General features: G+C 40.5%; 2 protein-coding genes across 2 annotated transcripts in view; both read left to right on the top strand.

Annotated features, from left to right (window-relative positions):
* The window catches only part of CKAP5 (cytoskeleton associated protein 5), a 97,015-nt gene that overhangs the window by 8,289 nt on the left and 69,384 nt on the right, over positions 1-19,342 (top strand). The window contains 1 exon segment of the mRNA XM_078148538.1: positions 16,591-16,684. Coding sequence (XP_078004664.1) covers positions 16,628-16,684 — 57 coding nt within the window. The 5' untranslated portion in view covers positions 16,591-16,627.
* Positions 4,349-11,958, top strand: LOC144455348 (uncharacterized). Its single transcript, XM_078148539.1, has 2 exons — positions 4,349-5,900; positions 11,730-11,958. Exon 1 carries the CDS (start codon positions 5,245-5,247, stop codon positions 5,821-5,823), a length of 579 nt encoding a protein of 192 aa, XP_078004665.1. The 5' UTR covers positions 4,349-5,244; the 3' UTR covers positions 5,824-5,900; positions 11,730-11,958.

Genomic DNA, 19,342 nt, shown 5'->3' with positions numbered 1-19,342 from the left:
CATTTTGTCCAACTTACTATTATTGGGAGGGACTTTTTGTTGCCTCTAATGCTGTCAAAGACAAAATTACTAGGTAATATAACTACTAAAGGCAGTGACCTAAGAGTTTTTTCCTCTTTTAAAAGATATTAAAGTAACTTCAAAGATCATACCAATGACAGGTCTCTGGGTAGAAGAATAAATTTTACAAAATCATCTCTAAGCACTGGCCCTGGAGTCGGGAAGACCTGAGTTCAAATTTGGCCTCAGACATTTGATACTTACTGGCTGTGTGACCCTGGGCAAGTCACTTAACCTCTGTTGCCTTGCAAAAAACCAAAAACAAACCACAAACCCCCCTCCCCCCAAAAAAATCTTTAATTGTGAAAAGGTCTGATTTGAATTAATAGGATAAAAATATATAAATGTTCATTTCTAACATTAACCTTTAACTGGGGCATATTTATGTCTCAGTTATTTCACAAAGTAAATTTTTGAAGATTAATAAGTATTTTTTAGATTGATAAATTCTCTTAATGTGGGAGTTCTTAATCTTTTTTGTATTATGGACCCCTTTGGCAGTCTGGTGAAGCCTATGGACCTCTTCTTTTTAAATGTATAAAATATAATACATAGGATTATCAAGGAAATCAATTTTATTGAAATATGAAATGTTAAGAAACAAAATCCAAATCCATCATTGGATGAAAATTTTATGCCTAAAATTCTGCCTGTCTACAAACTTCCTATTTATGCAATTATGCTTTACCTAAGTAAATTTATAAATACATAGTGAATGCTTTCCATTGAAAGGCAACATGTAGTGGATAGAGAGCCAACCTGGGAGCCAGGAAAAGCTGGGTTCAAGTTCTGCCTCTGATATATACGGGCTGTGTAGCCCTGGACAAGACATGTAACCTCTCATTGCTCTAAGCAGAGAAAGTACTGATCTTTATGAGCACAGTTTCCCCATCTCTGTATGTATATTATTATTCATATAGTTTCCTATATTTGTATCTGACCTGCGGTAGAGCCTTCCAAGCTCATATTGGTTAAGATCAGCCACAACTGGACACACTGTATATTGACCCTGACATTGTGATGTCATTTTGGTCTTCTTCAAGCATGAAGCACAAACAACAATGACACAGAGTTTCCTATATAAATGAAATTATAAGTCAGTCCCTATCTCTTGCTCAGAGATCAACATGTTTAAGTGATGAAGATGGTGTCAGGTCATATCAGATGACCTCACAAAATTAAAAGGGATAGAAAATTTAGAAGAAAACAGGAGTCAGGAAAATTATCAACAGTCATTATGTCAGTCATTAAGCATTTACTAAACCACCTATGTTCCAGGAACTCTGCTAAGTGCTGAAGATACAAAGAAAGGCAAAACAAACCAGTCCCAACTCTCAAGGAGCTCACAAGCTAATGGGGCAACATGCAAATAGCTCTGTATAAACAAGATATAGACAAGATAAATTGGAGATAATCAACAGAGTTCAGGCAGAGCATTAAGGTGATTTGGGGAAGAGCTCTTATAAAAGGTGAGATTTTAGCTGGGACTTGAAGGAAGCCAGGGATGCCAGAAGTTGGGGATGAGGAGGGAGAGCATTCCAGGCCTAGGAGACAGCCAGAGAAAATGCCCAGAGAGATCAGTGTATTGTATGAGGAACAGCCAAGATGCCAGGGTCACTGGATGGAGGAGTATGTGTAAGGAGTAAAGTGTAAGAAAACTGGAAAGGTACACAGGAAAATACTTCACTCTAGCAGTGCCTAAGGGAGGATGATTTGGGGGCACGCATTTCTAAAGGACTCAAAATCGAAACAGAATTTTATATTTGATCCTGGAAGCATTAGGAACCCACTGTGGTTGACTGAATTGGGGGATGGGGGTGAAGGTGACATGGTCAGACCTCCTTTTTATCTTTAGAAGATCAATTTGACAGCTTAATGAGAATGGACCGGGAGACCTACTACCAGGCTTTGCAGTAAAGCATGAGGTGGGACCTGCTAGGTATCAAAAGGCATAGAGTGCCAGGCTTGGAGTCAGGAAGACTCATCTTCTTGAGTTCAAATCTGGCCTCAGACACTAGTTGTGCGTCCCTGGCCAAATCATTTAACTGTTTGCCTCAGTTTCCTCATCTGTAAAATGAGCTAGAGAAGGAAATGGCAAACCACTCCAGTATCTCTGCCAAGAGAACCCCAAATGGGGCCAGAGAGAGTCAAACGTGACTGAAAAATGACTAAAAGGCATGAGGTGATGAGGACCAGCACCAGGGTGTGTCAGGGAGAGAAGGAGTTTGTAGAGAGATTATACAAAAAATAGTCAAGCAACTTGCGTTTATTAAGCCCTAGTTAATGCACCAAGTGCTGTGCTAGGTAATAGGGATACAAAGACAAAATTGATTTCCCTGCCTTCAGGGGGCTTGGGAGTGGTGGTGAAGCGGATACAGTATGTTCATGAATAAGTAAACATGGGGCATAGACAAAATAAATACAAAGTTATTTGCGTAGGAGGGGAAGGGGGAGAGAGGAAGGAATGAGGATAACAGCTGGAGGAATCAGCAAAGGACTCTCAAAAGAGGTGGCCCTTGAACTGAAATCTGAAGGGGAAGAGAGAAGGCAGAGGGGATTAGTGGGAGGAGAACTGTTCTTGGACACTTGCTGGTGGCTCTGTGACCATAGCTAAAAATCAGTTATTTGGCTGCAGACTCTGTTTCCTCATTTGTAAAATGTAGTTCATTACAGTTTTTTGTGAGAATCAAATGTAAAAATAAATGTATACATAAATGATTTTCATATATATATATATATATATATAGCATTATCAATCTTAAGAAGCCTTTGTAAATGTCAGGCTTTATTTTTAGGTTTAGCTGTGCCACTGGCTAACTATATGACTTTACAAGTCATTTTTTCTGGGCTCCAACTTCCTTTTCTGTAAAATGAGGGTATTGGAATCTAATAATTAGATAATCTTTAGGGACCATTAAAATCTAAAACAAGCCTGCACAATATATGGCCTGGGCTTGCTGTCTGCCAAAGGATTTCATGTGGTCATGTAATCTTTGGCAACCAGCCTTTGTCAGTCTGTCTCTAGTCTAATAATGTATCTTCAGCCCTAAGAAGTTGAGCCTATTTTAATTTTGGCCCCTTCCTACTGCCAAGTTGTGCAGGTCTGCTCTAAAATGTAGGGGTTCTATGATAGTAACTCAAATTATGTTGGCCCAGATTTCAAAGTGAGGATAGATAACAATATAGTGAGCAAAAAAGATTGTCAATAAAGTAGTCGTCTGGGCAGATTTATATGAAATTTTCAGGAGTTTGGTGATGTAAGATATAGATCAACTTTAGCTCCTATCAAGTTAGTTTATTTGACTTGAAGTTGGGATTATGTTGTCAATTAAATTGGCAAGTTATTAACACTCATCATGAATAGAATCACTGTTAGAATAAGTTGAAATGGAATAAAATACAAATAAACACTATAAAGAAAGAATATTGTGTTCTAATGTCTCAGATTGGTTCAGAGCTGTAAAATCAATGGGCTTTTTCCATCTTTAATTTCAGCTAATTTATCTAGGCCAACACAGGGTTATTAGTCATTTCTTGTTCTTTGTCTTAGCCTGTTCCCATTGCATTCTGTCAGGGTTCCTACTGTGTCACTGGGAAACTATTTAATAGATATTTAATTGGGTCTCTTCCTGTGGCCCAAACTGCCACTTGTCTGTCACCTCATCACTTACCTCCCAGGAGCAGTATAGTACCATCCCAGTTATATGGATATCAGATCTGGTCATCCTTAATTTAAATGGTCATTTAAGGTCAGAGCACCCTGAGGTTTGAGTCCATTCTAGAATAAGATGACAGACCAGCTTAGGACTCAGGCTCCAGCCTAGCAGAGGATTTCTTTTACCTCATCCTAGCCCACAGATTGTAGAAGGAAGTGGCAAATCACTCCAGTATCTTTGCAAAGAAGACCCCAAATGAGGTCACGACTGAACAAACGCCCCCACATAATACTAGATCTGAGTCAGAATTTGACAGGTTTTTTAGACTTGAGATAATATTGTGTCAGGCAGGTATTTAGGAAGATAACTTTCATCCTGGTCTGTTACATTAAGATTTACTAGAGCATATTGAATTTTGAATTTTTGTAGCAGATACAGGGGCTTTACCTTGGAGTTAGTAAGACCTGGGTTCAGATACTGCATCTGACATCTTCCAGGCACACTATAAATTAGAGAGGAATTGCTGATCTACATTGTGGAAGAAGTACTTTTTTTTGTCTGCCTTGGGCAGTCCCGTATAGGTGAATCACAGCTCCATACCAGACCAAATTGAATTATTAGGTTAACTACTATGTTCAAAGATCTAAAGCTGGACAGGACTTCCAAAATCATCTAGGCCAATCTGCTCATCTGACAGATGAGGAAACTGAGGCCTAGGCAGGCCAAGAACACATGGGTAGAAGATCTCAAAGGAGGAGTTTGAACACAAGTCCTCCGACTTCAGAGCCAATGTTTCTTTCTCAGCTCAATGATCTCAGTGATCCAGCTATATTGGCCTGCTTGAGAATGACTGTCCCTCACACTAGACACTTCCATCTCTGGACTCTACATTTGAATTAGCTGCCCCTAATGCCTCTAATGCTTTTGCTTCCTGATCTCTAACTGCTAATTGCCCAGGCTTCCTTCAAGATTCAGCTCAAATCCCACCTTCTTCTGCAGGAGGCCATTCCTTCTGACATTTCTACCTTCCATTTACACTAGGTATACCTTGAATGTACATAATTATTTGCCTGTTGTCTCCAGCATTAGACTGTGAGCTCCTTGAAGCCAGGAATTTGGTTTTCGCCTTTCTCTGCATTTCCAGGGCTCTGCTTCATAGGTGCTTAAGCTTGTTGATTTGCAATCCAACTGCAAGAAGAATAGTTAAGGCATAAATTTTCTCAGCAGTGTGATGGAGACATAAAAATACAATGAGGAGGCCTCCAAAACGAGTCATTCCTCCCAGGAAAGAATTAAAACTCAATAATTCGAAAAGTGCCGTAGCCAGCAAATCAGCCTGCCCCTGACATGGGAACTCACTACTTCTAGAATCGTTTCCAAGGAAGAAACTGAGCGTGTACCATTGGAACTTACGTATAGGTAGACTTGCCGTCCATTCCGAGACAGATTGCAAAAGTTAACACTTGCTCCCTGGCCTACTTGGTACCAACGTTCTATCCCTTACTTTCCACACCCCAAGAGTAAGCCGATGAGCGGGGCAGAAGCGTGGGAGAGCTGCTGGGAGTGCGCAGGTCTGGATGGTCCAGCCCGGGTTCGGCGACCTGGGGTTGGTGGAGCAGTGGGTTCACGTTGCCTAGGGGGGCTCGGGAGCTCCACGGGCCGCTTGGGCTTTCTCCCCTGCACATCCCCGAGGGGCGGGATGTCCCTTTGTTTCTCGCCCGTTACCTGGATGCTCTCATTGCGGCGCAGCCAGTGCCTTTTCTGGTGTCGCTGCGGCCCCGCCAGGGCCGCTCCTTGGGGGTCTCGAGGTGCCCGCGCCCTTCAGACTAGAGATTCGGGAGCTGCCTCCCCGCCCCCCGCGGCCCCTTTAAGTGCCGGCTCAGAGCGTAGAGTGGATGGGGGCGATCGTGGGCGCCGGGACCGCCCGCCGAGCTCGGAGCCCCGCCCTCCAAGGAGGCGTTTCCCAGCGGCCCGCAGCCCCCATGCCGCCCGCCGGGGCTTCTGGCAGCCGCCGCCTCCGCCGCTGCAGCTGCCCCGGCCCGCGCCCTGCAGCCCCCGTAGAAGCCTGAGCGCTGGCGGCGGATGGGAGTCTGGAACCCGGCGCTAGGCCCACGAGTCTTGGCGGAGAGTCGAGGAGAGGAGAGAAAGCTCCCCGGCCCGAAGAGGAGGAAGGCAGCGAAAGCGGTAAACAATGCCGGCTGCAGCGAGCCGGAGCCTCGGGCCAAGAGATGCCTGGTCCGGGGCCTTGGGCCGCGGCCATCCTGCCGGCATCTTCAGGGCCAAGCCGTGCTAGCTGCGTGAAGTGTCCTCCCCCTCCCGGGAAGGGGACTGCCTTTCCCGGAGTGGAGCCCATCTGTGCTGCTGCTGGGCGGGGGGGGGGGGGGGGGGAGCTGCAGGCTTCGGGGCCCTGTGGCCCCTAACACTCAGTTCCTTGGGTACTGGATGCTGGGGGATGAGTAAGCATTAGGTTTGCAGCTCCTGAAGTGAGTTCGGAAGCTCTTCAAGTTGACCTAATTCACTGTACAGGTTTAGCTTTCTTATCCCTCCAGAGAGAGGCCTGTGTTACTGTGGTCCTTTCTAGTTGACAGCTCTTAGTGATCACCTCCAGGGAGAGCTAGGTTAACCGGGTTGTTAGCCTATCTCGTTAGGTGCAAAGGCTTCAGCTTTTCAGTCTTCTGCTCCTCTCAGAGATTTTGCTGGAGGTAAACATCTCAGGGCTAGGGCTGTGAGCAAGTGTAAGTTACCTTGAGGAGTAGCTGCTATTTCTGGCTCTGAGGGGGCTCCCTGATTTTGCGGAGTACTCCAGTGAAGAGGATAACTAGTCCTTGTTCATGGAGAATGCCCGAGGCAGGTGAGAAGTTTTGAAAATTAGAAAGGATTTTGACATTGTCACCAGCACTTTCGAGGGGTTTTTTTCTGCCCTTGATCAAACGATAAAAATCCCAAATTTTCTGCTATGGTTACATAATTGTGCTGCTCCTTCAGGTCCAGTCTCCTTCCTCGAAACAGTTATAACTGAGTGTCTAGTCTAGTTTTTCAGGGTTTTTTTGTAGCCATCAACTTTTTTTAGCGGAGCCTGCTCTTTTATACGAAATTTGTAATTCAGAGTCGGTGTTTTTAAATGGGCAAAAGTTAACTTCTCCAGTTTCATTAAACTCATTCTGCCTCTGCTGTAGTGTCTCCTTGGCAGGAAGCAAGGGCCCAGGACTGGTAATCAAATCCAGATCTCTTGTATTGTGGTAGTGAAGAGCTTTTGTAGGTCAGGAGCTTGTGAACTAGAAATTTAAAAAGTCTTAATGCTATCCACAACTTTCTCACTAAACAATGTTTCCTTTCCACATCATTTTATAGTATTTGCTGGTTTCACCATTTAACAGTCTGAAAACAGAATATTACAATCAGAATACAAGGATTTAATCTTGAAGAACCTTACATTTGGGCCCCTAGAATAGTAGCGAGAGAACACCACTAGATAGCCTGGAAATCCAAAGATCTGTGTTGAGGAAGCCATTCTGCTAATGACTAACCTTTATAACCTTGGGTAAATTACCTTACTTTCCTTGATGGAGATCAGAGGATTGGATTAGATAGTCACTAAGGCTCTTTCTAGGTTCTATGGTCATAGTGTCAGTCAATACTTGTTGGTTGCTTCAATATTATAGTGAAAATTGGGTCATTTGGAATTTAGTCTAGCTTTATTTTATGACTTTGGGAAAATTTCTGAATTTCTGTGTCATTAGCTGTAATTCGGAAGTTCTTCCCTGAGAGTGCTTTGGGAATTGTATTTTGATTCTTTTCAAGACATTTATATAAACAACATAATAAAAACATTTAAGGTACATGTTTCAGCCTGTGTATTTTAATATTGTTTCAAGCTGCAGTTAAAACTTCATTAATTAGGATTTTAAATTAGAATTGATGGTTGTCTTTTTTTTTAACGTGGATTAGGTAGAAGCTTACATTTGTTTAGTAACTATTCATATAAAGTGCGTATTAGTAGTGGGAACTCTTCTCGGCACCCTCAACCTTAGAGATAGCTCATGGTACATTGGATAGAACGCTGAGTCACTTAACCTGTTTGCTTCCGTTTCCTCAACTGTAAAATGGGGGTGATAATAGGACGTACTTTACAGTTTTGTTGTAAGGATCAAATGAGAAAATATTTGTAAAAAATGTTTAGCATAGTGCCTGGTACACAGTAGGTGCTATGTAAATGCTCCCTCCTTCCCTCCCCATCAACCCCTGTAGTCTCTAATGTATCTCTATCCTTGACTTCTTTCCCCAGCTGTGTTCCACATTTCTCTGTTAGACATCTCCTCCTGTATCTCCCATTAATACCCCAAACTTAACATTCAAAACTTGACTATTTTTGTCAGTGTTAGGCGTGCTAAAATCTCATCTTTAACTCCTTCTTGTCCCTTAGCCCTCATATTCATCGAATTTGAGAGTTGGAAGGCACCTTGGAGGTTTCTTTTCTAAACCATACCCCAAAGAAATCTCTACTATAGCACACAAATGATTGTCCAGCCTCTGTTGAAGTCCTCCACAACCTCTTAAAGCAGGTCATTGTATTCTTGGACAGTTCTAATGATTAGGAAACTTTTCTTGACATCAAGCTGAAAGTGACCTCCTTGCAACTTCAACCCATAGCTCTTGGTTCTTCAACTCTTCTTCCCCACCCCCCATCAAGCAGAACAATTCTACTCCTTCCCTCCTCTTCTAGCCTTTCACATACTAGATGATAGTTGTGCACCCCTTTCCTTTTCTCCAGGCTAAACATTCCTAGTTCTTTAACCAGACCTGATATGTCATGGACTCAGTGTCCTTCACCATTATGCTTGCCCTCCTCTGGACGCTCTCCAGTTTGTGAACATTGTTTTTAAACAGTTGTGCTCAGAAATTCAGTCCATTGACAAGACCTGTCATGTCTGACTCCAAGATGCCTCTTGGATCTGTCTCTCTCTTTTCCATTTTCACTACTACCATCCTAGTTCCAGTCCTTATTACTTCACACTTAAAACTATTACTGAAACAGCCTCCCAATAGTTTACCTGGCTTTTTATATCCATTCTTGTCTGTAATGTGAAGTGCTATTACAGTAACTTCCCTAAGCTTTTGCCACTTCCTGGCCATCTCTGAACCATGTCATCTGTTCACTAGGCATCATCCTCATCTCCCTCCCACTGGAACCCTAGATTCCACCCCTGAGTCCTCCAGCTCCAATAGGTGACCTTCAGGCCTCTTGACCATTTCCTTGTTGGTAGTCAGTAAACATTTATTAAGCACCTACTGCGTGTGAGCCGTTGTACTTAGTGCTGGGGCTACAAAGAAAGGCAAAAAGAGTCTTTGCTGGCTGGGAGCTCAGAGTGTGATGGGGAGGACATGCAACAAGATATAGACAGGATAAATTAGAGATAATCAGAGGGTAGGCACTAGAATTAAGGGGTATAGCTCAGCTTATCCCCACCCCCACTTTCCAGCATGCCTTTTATAAGATTGTTGTATTCTTTCATTGGTAGGTAGGCTCCTTGAAGTCTGGTACCGTCTTACTTGCTTCTGTTTGTATCCCCAAGGCCTAGCACAGCCCCTGGCATCTAACTGACCAGGACATTGCTCTTTACTAATGGCCTGTCAAGTCAGCATACACAAACCCTTTAGCTGCCATTCAGAGCTTTCTATAGAATGTCCGTAGACTGGGGTTTTGTTTGTTGTGTTTTTAGCTTTTTCTGATTCTCTCTATCTCTATTCTGTACTATAGTAGAACTGGACAATTAACTATTCTTTAAACAGTTCCTTAAATTTCCAGTTTCCTTCATTTTTTTTCATGTATTACTTCCTATCCTAACCCCATCTGTGCCTTTCAAAAGGCCCAGCTCAAAAGTTTTTCACCTTCATAAATCTTACCCTGACTGCTACCCCGAAGTGATCTTTCCCTCTGAATTCTTGCAGTCCTTGATGTATAGCTCTTATGGCAAATATCACGTGTTGCTTTATATTATAGTTAAAGAAATCTAAGTTGAACAAATATTTATCAAGCACCTATTATACTCCGAGGCACTGTGCTGAATGTTATAGGTACAAAGATTTAACAAAGGACACACAGCCTGCCCTAAGGTAGCTTACATTCTATCTTCCCTACTAGGAGGATACATGTACACAGATAAGGATGAGACAAAGTAGGAAGTGATAGAAGATAAAGGCTAAATCCCAACAAAGTTCCCTAGTAAAGTTTAAAGGAAAAAACCCTTCCAACTAGGGGTAGTCACAGGAGGTGTCTCAGAGATGGCATTTGAGGGGGAGCCTTAGAGAGAAGAAAACATTCTGAAAGAGACGAGTAAAGGGAAATGTGAAATAATTCTGGAAAAATTAGGTTGGAAACATTATAGAAGACCTTAAATGCCAGGCTAAAGGTTTGTATTTTATCTAAAGTTAATAAGGAACCGTGGAAGATCTTACCAGTATCTCCCCTATGACTTTGGTTTTTTTCTTCCTGTATGAGTTTGTAAGCTCTCAAACAGCAGTGAACTCTTAGCCATCTTTGTATTCCTTGTCTGTTAAATGATCTAATAAATATTTGTTGAATGAATGAAAATTGGGGTGGAATATCTTAAATTGTTATAGAGAACAAACCCTTTACCCAGCTTCTAAAGCGCTCCTACAAGCAGCCTGTCATGTTTCATTTCACGTGGTAATTACTTATCTGTCATTGAAGTGAAATGACATGGGAGTCACCATGTCCTGGATGGACTGCTGGCTCTGCCACTTTGTGACTAACTTTGTGGCCTTGGGCAAGTCCCTTATACTGTCTCTGTCTCAATCTCAATCTCATCTGCAAGGTAGGGATAAATGCCACCTGCCTCCTGACTACATTACTGGTTTGTTCAAATGAGATAATTGTAAACGCACTTTAGAAAGTATTTCTACAAATATAAGGTATTAATTACAAATATTCCTTATCTCTTTACAAAAGCTATCCTGAGGCCCTTTCCTGAGCAGCACTTTGTTCATCTAGTTTTAAGTATATAATTGGAGGGTAATAACTTTAAATTAAAAATAACTTTAAATTAATTTCTTTAAAAATATACATTTAAACTTGAACTTAGAGTGACCTTTCTTTAGTTGAAATCATTACCCACAAGATATGGAAGAACCAGAGGAAAGCCTCCATTGTGTTGTCTGATCCCTCTATGTAGAAGTGATAGAAAGTCAGGGACAGGAGAATGGGTTCTGTTTGTATATGGAGTGCTCATACTGATGAAAGCAGAGATCTGTTCTTAAATTGGAGGCTACAAATTTTTTTCTTTTAATCTTTTTGTAACTGCATATCAATATAATTGTTTTCCTTTGTGATCCTTCTATGTATTTTATTTCATGCATTTAAAAACATTATTCTGTGAAGGGGTCCCTAAGTTTCACCAAACTGTCAGAGGGGTTTCTGATAGAAAAGGTACAAACCCCTACTCTAAAGTATAGCCTTTTCCCTTTGTTTCCCCCCCCTTTTACCCCCACATGTATAGCCTTCTGAAAAAAGCCTTTTTTTACCTTTCTTTATGACTGACTTCTGAGGAGAGGTGATGGTTGCTTTACAGTTAAGAGCATTTACTTTAAGAATATATCATTACAGTTAGAACTTTGCTGTTCTAAATTACTTTCTAGTGTTGTTGAAAAATTAAGTTTTTTGTTGAGTTTTTTTTTAACTACTAAAATGCTTTCAAACTAGATATTTTGGGGGAGAGGAACTGTTTTCAAGGTCTTCAGACTTTAGGCGTTGTCATATGTGTCAAAGAAAGCCAAGTGTCATAAAATCTGGGTGCTGTTATTTACAAGGTATGTTTTATTTAACTGCATTTAGTGCCTTGTTATCTGGGATTTTCAATGTATTCTGTGACTACTTTTTATATACCCTCTAACAGGAGGGGGAGGGCCTTTTGAAATAATGGGTGCAGTGTCTGTTTATACCTGTGACCTTGGGGATTCTTTTTTGTCTGCTTTTATTGTGTTTTCTTCTTTCAGGATCTGATGTCCCAAGGCAAGGCCTTATCATGATTAAAAGGAATGAAAGTGTCTGCTGTCAGTTGCTAGGTTTTGACTCCAGCCCATAATCCTGTTCATAAAAATCCAGGGATTTTTGACTACAAGGCTTAATGAAAGTCTCACTCAAATGAACTGTGCTGAGTCTGGTAGTTTATATATTTGAACAACTAACTTCTCTTGGAGAGGTGTGTACATGCATATATACGTGTATGGGTAGGTATAATCTATACAAACTCACTGGTTTTAGATGCTGAGTTTGAACAGTATACATATATATATATATATATATATATATATATATATATATATATATATATATATGTACACACACATATGTCTATGTTTACTTATTTATCTTGGTACTCTGAAGATCTTCTCATTTTCTCTAGTATATTCTTTTAAGTTATGATGCAATTGGATAATCATTGTCATGGTTACTTTTTTTAAAAAATGTAACCCTCTATTTAAAGAAAGAGTGATCTGGCATAATGGATAGAGGGCTGCAGGGCTTCAATTCCAGAAGATCTGGGCTGAAATCTTATCTTTAACACTTGACATTGTATGGCTGTGGGCAAATCATTTCACCTCCAGTGAAACTCAGATAACTCCCCAAAACTTATTTTCTGGTTAATGGCTTACACCTGGAAATAAAAAGAACGCTACTTCTGTTAAAAAAAAAATTGCTTTAAAATCAAACAAAAGCCTCTCATCTTAATTGAGCCTTAAGCCTGATGCATTTTTATTTTAAGAATTATTATATTTGATAGAACTTTTCAACTATACCCCTCATACATCTCTCAATTGCCTTTTTGGCTACCTGCAATTTAAAATCTGCAACAAATGTGGCATTCTATGATCACTGGCCATATACTGTTGCTGAAATAATATTAGTTTTAAAAATGTTTCAGGGAGCAGCTTGGAATCAAGAATCCCCAAAGTGCTGCATGTTTTCCCAGCAGAAGTCCAGATTGCTCTCTCCTTCCTATTGCGTTCTGGGCCTAGCTCACTGCTCATCTTCAATGTCTATCCAAGATAGAGGTCCTGATGGATTAACTTAGTGATGTACAACTCTTGGAAAAGGATATGGGCTGGTTGTATAATATATAGACTGGTGAAAAGAGTACCCATCTGTTTAAAAAAAGCAGAAGGAATCATATTGGGTGGGTACTATGTGAAGGATTTATGGGAGGATCATAGATTTTAGGGGCAGCTAGTGGCTCAGTGGAGGGAGTGCCAGGCCTGGAGTCAGGAAGACTCACCTTCCTGAGTTCAAATCTGGCCTCAGACCTTATTAGCTGTGTGACCCTGGGCAAGTGACTTCACTCTGTTTGCCTCAGTTTCCTCATCTGCAAAATGAATTGGAGAAGGAAATGACAAACCACTCCAGTATCTGCCAAGACAACCCCCAATGGGGTCACGAAGAGTCAGATACGAGTGAAAATGACTGAATAACAACAGTAAAACGTAGATTTAGGTCCAGGAAGGACCTTAAAGGTCATCTGATCTAACCTCTTCACCTCATAAAAATGAATTTTCTCAACTGATTTAGGATTATCCTCACTGTTAAATTTCTATCGTGTTTCAAGAGTGCAGAATTCTGAGTGAAGAGCTGGGTTTGAATCTTGGCTTAACACTTATTATGAGTGCAATCATGGGCAAGTCACATACCTTCTCTGGGCATCTGTCTCCTCATCTGTAAAAGGAAGACGTTGGATGAGGTGCTTTGCAAAGTCTCCTTTAGCCCCAATAGATGGGATCTGCTGGAATAGGATCGTATAATTCTGATTGTAACTGATAATTTGTGTCCTAATATGTACCTAATTTTTCATACCTAAAATTCTCTCTGGAAGAATGGAATATAAGACTGGGGAAAGAATTTATTGGTTAACCAGAAAATTTGACTTTCCTGAGCTATTCTTACAATCTTGTTTTCAAATGTGTTGTAAAATCCTCTGGATTTCTTTGCATTGCTGCTATATATTTGTGCTGAAATTATTCCTAGCTTTTATAAACTTACACTAGCATGCTTCACTAGGTATAGTAAGTGAAAGTCCAAAGCAGCTTGCCCAAGTGGCAGACCATTAGGTGATTTTATAGTGCAGGACAAGGCTTATCTCTAATTTCCTACAGTCAAGTAGTTTGGTGTGCTTTTTTTGGTCTAGATTTAAAACAAGAATAGGGACAGGGCAAATGAAAAGTTGTTCACCAAATTCTAAAATGCCACAACTAGGGCCCTCACTTGAAGTTTAAAGGAAATAAAATATTTAATCAAAAGAAAGTATTTTGCGTAGAAAAATGTATACTTAAAGAATCTGGTACTCTCAGGCTACAGCCTGAAAAATAAGTTTGAGAAAGGTTTAAATAAATTCATGGATGGAGGATCATGAGTGAATGAATGAAAAATCATTTGTTAAGCACTTATCATATGCCTTAGCTGGAGATAGAAATAGAAAAATGTAGACAGCCCTTGCTCTCAAGGAGCTTGTAATCTAATTTAGGAAAACAAAACATTAAAAGAAAGCTCATCTGTAGGGTATGTGGAAAGGCAGGGGTTGGGAGGTTGACAAGGTGTCCTTAGGTAACCAGAAGTAAGGCAGATGAAGATTCTTGGAGACTGCAGGACAAATAGTCAGACTTGGTAGCCTTCCTTGTTCAAAGGAATAGATTTGTTGACTTCCATCAAAGGGTAAAAGTATAACCTGGGCCATGAAAAGGCTGGTTTTTTTGGGGGGTTTTTTGTAAACTAAGCGAGCCAATTGAACATCAGATTTATAGCCTCACTTAGCATCAACTAAGCCCCTATAAAGAAAGTTCCTCTAGGCTTGGTTTTCCTACAATAAACAAAAGAAGATGAGTATTTAGCCCTGTAGTCACCACCTGAGTATTTTTTGTTCTTTCCTTGACTCTTTGTGGATAGGGACTTTTTCATGTTTTTTTTTTCTTTATAGTCCTAAGCCTAGCACAGTGCCTTGAGCAATATAGATATTTAATGTTTGTTTAATGGAATATTAAGGATAGATTTCATTTATTCCCTCACTTTTTTTTTTGTTGGGCATGCTAACTGTTTAATTTCAAAATAATTTACAAAGTAAGTCTTTTAACTCTCTTGATTCCTCTTTTCTCTATATACTCTCTTGGTGACATCAGTTCCTATGAGTTCCATTATCTCTACACAAATGACTTCAGGTCTGTATAGCTAGCCCTAGTCTCTTCTGAGCTCCAAGCTTGTAGTGCTGTTCGCCCACTAGACGTATTAAACTAGATGTCCCATAGAAATCTCAAAATTCAACCTATCTAAAATAGAACTCATTGTCTTTCTTCTAAAACCCAGCCTTCTTCCAAACTTAACCTTTTTCTGTCAAAGGGACACCACTATCCTTCCAGTCACCTTGGAGTCCTCTTTTGAGACCTCGTTCTCCCTTACCCCTCTGGATCAGAGAATTGGCAGAGTAGTGATGTCCAGTGAGTCTAAAAAGATAGGTTGGGTACAGGTTGTCAAGGTTGTGTTAAAATCTAAACACAGGACTTTATTTTTGATTCTTGAGGCACAATAGGAAGCCGCTAGAGCTGTTGCCACGATCAGGTCTTTGCTCACTTTGGCAGCTGTGTGTAAGAAAGATTGGAATTAGGAGAGATTTGTGGCAGGGACATTAGTGAGGAGGCTGTTGGGTTGATGTAGGCTGAAGGGCCTGAACAAAAAGGGCCTGTGGGAGTGGAGATAATGGGATGGATACGAGACCCATTCTGCACTCTTCCCCTCAGGCGCTCATCAGGCCATCAAACTGACCTCACTGCTCTTTTTCACACAGAGGATTCGTGCCTTTGACCAGGCTGCTCCTAGAACAAACTCTCCCCTTCTATGCCACTTAGAATTCCTGGTGTCCTTCCAAGTTCTGCTTAGATGCCACTTCCTTCCTGATCCTGCTCCCCACTCTCCCAAATACTAGTAGTGCCTTTTACCTGAAATTGCCCTGTATTTTTCCTCTAAATATATTTTATATTTAGAATAGATAGAATTTGAGCTCTTTGAGGTCTAGTATTATTTTTTAAATCTTTGTATGCCCAGTAGTAAGTGCTTAATAAATGCTAGTTAATTTCTTATGTGGAGAAATAATTACAGAAAATACATCAATTGAAATTGTTAAGATTTTGGCTGGTTGTACGTAAACCAGTATTGGATAGTCTGTGGGGTCTATAAGCAAATGTTTAAGTGTCTGCTCTGTGTCGGGCACTGTGCTAGGCCCTAGAGGTACAAAAAACAAAAGTGAGAAACAGTCTTGTCCTTAAGGAGTTTACAGGCTATGGGAGTAGGGATGGGACATGGACATAGTGTGTATGTAGATCTATACTGAATAGATCAAAGGGATTTTGAGTGGAAGGCACTAGTTGCCTCAGGAAAGGCCTGTATTTGCTCACTTTTGCTGAGTTTGTAAACTTGGACAGACTTTGAGAGATAAAGAAGGATAGAAGGGCCTGGCATACTGTGTCCATGGGGGTTGCAGAGTCGGACATGACTGAATGACGACGACACCGAGTTCTTTTCCAAAACCTTGTTACTCAAGGTCATCAGAGATCTTAGGCTCCATTTCAGAAAGCTATAAATTATAGATCTCTGCACTCTCTTATGTAATGGTTTAAAAGTATTTCTTGCTTTCACATTAGATCTTGTTTGCCCATCTTGTTATGCATTACTAATAGAATGAAGTAAATATTTGACCATAAGTTATATTCTTGACCCTTTGTGCATGTATGGTGCAACAATGTTCACATGAAAAAAATAACTCTTTTAAGAAATTGCCTACTTGTTCAAGTTAATAGGTGCCTCTTTTTACCTGACCAGGAATTCTTCTTCATTCTAAGGAGAAATTGGACACACAATGGGAGACGACAGTGAGTGGATGAAACTATCTGTTGATCAGAAATGTGAACACAAGGTGAGGTTCTTTTCTCTCCAAACCTTCACTGTGTTTTCTGTCATTGACTTACCAGCACTTAGTGGCTTGTTAATTTGGAAATAGTTCATGTTTCTGGTGTATCTCTATGCCAGAATTTGTTTAAAAGTCCTGTTTCGGGATCAGTTTCCTGATAACCTGCCCAGGTGTGTTATAGAGGATTTTCTAAATGACATGTGAGTGGCCACACTCTGATTAATTATAATGACCCATCTGGAGAAGAGATGTTGGGACACACTGTCATCCTCTTTGTGGGGAGCAGCAATGGCACAGAAGCTTTCTTCTGCTCTATCTGGTTATTAGGGACAGTTCAGGGGGGTAAGGTATTGACAGATGTCTAATTTAAAAATTATGTCACATCAAACTTTTTAGAACAGGCTGCTCTGGACACAAGGTAGGGACTGGGGAAGAGAAAGAGGTCTTGGAACTCTTCAGATTTTACTTTAATATGCTTTACTAGTGAAGTTGCAGGCATCTTATACCCACAAAATGTCAAGTCATTGAATTCAGTAAGCATTTACTAAGGGTTTAAGAGAGATGGCAGGTAGGGAGTATAGGCCTGGGATTCAGGAAAGCTGGGGTTTAAACTCTCTTTCTGACATTTTGGCTGTGTGATCCAGCAAATTACATTAACATCACAGTGTCCCCAGCCACCTCTTGAGAAGTGTTAAGTTGCCAGTCTGCATCAGTAGAAGGAATTTCTATACAGGGAGTTGCCCACAGGGATTTAAAAAAAAAAGGATAAAAAAGAATTTATTCTGGATTATGTGCCAGGCACTATTCTAGGACCTGAGTATACAAATAAAAAAATGAGGTAGTCCCTGCCTTCTGAGAATTGGCGTGCTAATGGAGGAGACAGCCAGAGGAGTGGTGATCAGAGAAGGTGGTTTTGGTCTGGATTAGGGTCATCAAAGCATGATCGATCCAGATTTGGCCAAGCAGCCAACCCTGGAGGGATGGGGTATAACAGTTCATTTTCTCACCCAAAAGCAGTCAGAGTATTGATTGGATTACTATTCTCCCAGCAAGAGGTAAAAGGTGGAGGTAAAGGTGGGGTGGTAGGCAGCTGGAGGACAATTGACAAGATGGCTAGTGAGATGTCTAGATAATGGAGAAGCAGGCCCACCTTACAGCCCTCTGGGATAGCTCAGTTATTTCCCACTATAAATAGAATGTCTGGTAGGGGGGGCTCAATAACTTTTTGATTACTTTAAAGCAAAATAACCTTCTTTATAGCTGTATTCACCATTCAGTTCAAAAAAATTCCAACTTTACTCTCTTAATTTGCATAAAACATGACCCCCAGTTAAACTTGGCAAGAATATTACTAAAAACTTGCCTGTCTGTAGTTTCTTCAGACTATCTTTAATTTGTAGCTAAGATATTGAGAGGCAATATAAAGTTTTCTTTTTTTCTTTAATCAATAATTATTTCTACAAGTACTTTCTGATTACTCCATTATTTTATCCTACCCACCTCTAATTCCTTTCTAATCTCATAAATATTTATTGAAAAAAGAGGCAAAAATTCTAGGACTTGTGAAGCTTTTTGCTTCAATTTAAAATTTGGGAGAACTAATTTTGCCTCTCTAGCATTATTCAGCTTAATTTGATGAGGCTTCTTTCAAAGTTGATTGGTCTGGTTGCTGATAATCTTACAGAATCACAGACTTATAATGAACTCTTTTATAATATAGGCCATTTTAGTCCAACCCGCCTCTGTACAAGAATCCCTTCTGCGATATTTCAGGCACGTGGGCACCTTGCCTTTTCAGGGAGACCTCTAGAGATGGAGCACTCATTACTTCCTATCAATTAGCATGAATTTTTAGGAAGTTTTTCCTTATAGCTATTAATGATGTCAATTAGTGCTAATAATTTTACCTTCACTGTTGAGAAAAAAAAATTTTACATTAAAAAAATTATAAAGATTACTGCTTATTGCAAGGAGTAATAAATTCTTTTTCTTTGAAGGGCTTAAAAAACAGACTAGAGAGCCATTCTGGATGATTTTTGGTAGGTCTACTCGAGAATGTTGTAGGGAGCACTGAACCTAAGGAACTTGCATTAGAATTCTGGATCTGTCCCCTGCTATCTCTGTGACCTAGAGTAGGCTACTTATTCCCACTCACTGTTCCTCAGTGTCCTCAGCTGTAAAAAGAGATGATCTCTGAGGTCATTCTCAGAGCTGGGATGCTATGAATTCTTGTGACAGGGAAGAAACAAGACCCAAAAGTCATTTGAAGACCTTTGCTACTATAGTTGGTACTGAGGTTATTACTCTAGTTCTATTCACTTGATTTTAAGAAATTTTCCTGTAATGTAATGCCCTCCCCTATTTTGTATATATGGCTCAGTTAAAGAATGGAAACGTTCAGTGTAATTTGAGTTTGCTTTACAGGTCTGGGGCATCGTGGGAAGCAGATTTGTATTGTTCCTTATTTTGGTGTTACACCATGTTCGACTTATTTTTCTGAGATATTATAAGAGGTAGCAGAGCATAGTAGTCAGAGCCAGAAAGACCTTGGTTCGAGTTCTGTCTCTGACACACACATACACCACCTGTGGGACCCTGGTTAATCTCTTTGTGCTCTAGACCATTCTCTAAGACTCTTAAGTTGTAGAGAAGGTGCTGACCTGC

This window comes from Phascolarctos cinereus, unplaced genomic scaffold (genome assembly GCF_003287225.1).
Source record: "Phascolarctos cinereus isolate Bilbo 61053 unplaced genomic scaffold, phaCin_HiC Scaffold_9;HRSCAF=440, whole genome shotgun sequence".
NCBI lineage: Eukaryota > Metazoa > Chordata > Mammalia > Diprotodontia > Phascolarctidae > Phascolarctos > Phascolarctos cinereus.
The sequence above is the reverse complement of the archived record's forward strand: the minus strand, read 5'-3'. Positions and strand labels throughout refer to the sequence as shown.

Bases quoted from the DNA above. Each gene is read 5' to 3' on its own strand.
- LOC144455348 (XM_078148539.1), top strand. From the start codon at position 5,245: ATGAGCGGGGCAGAAGCGTGGGAGAGCTGCTGGGAGTGCGCAGGTCTG.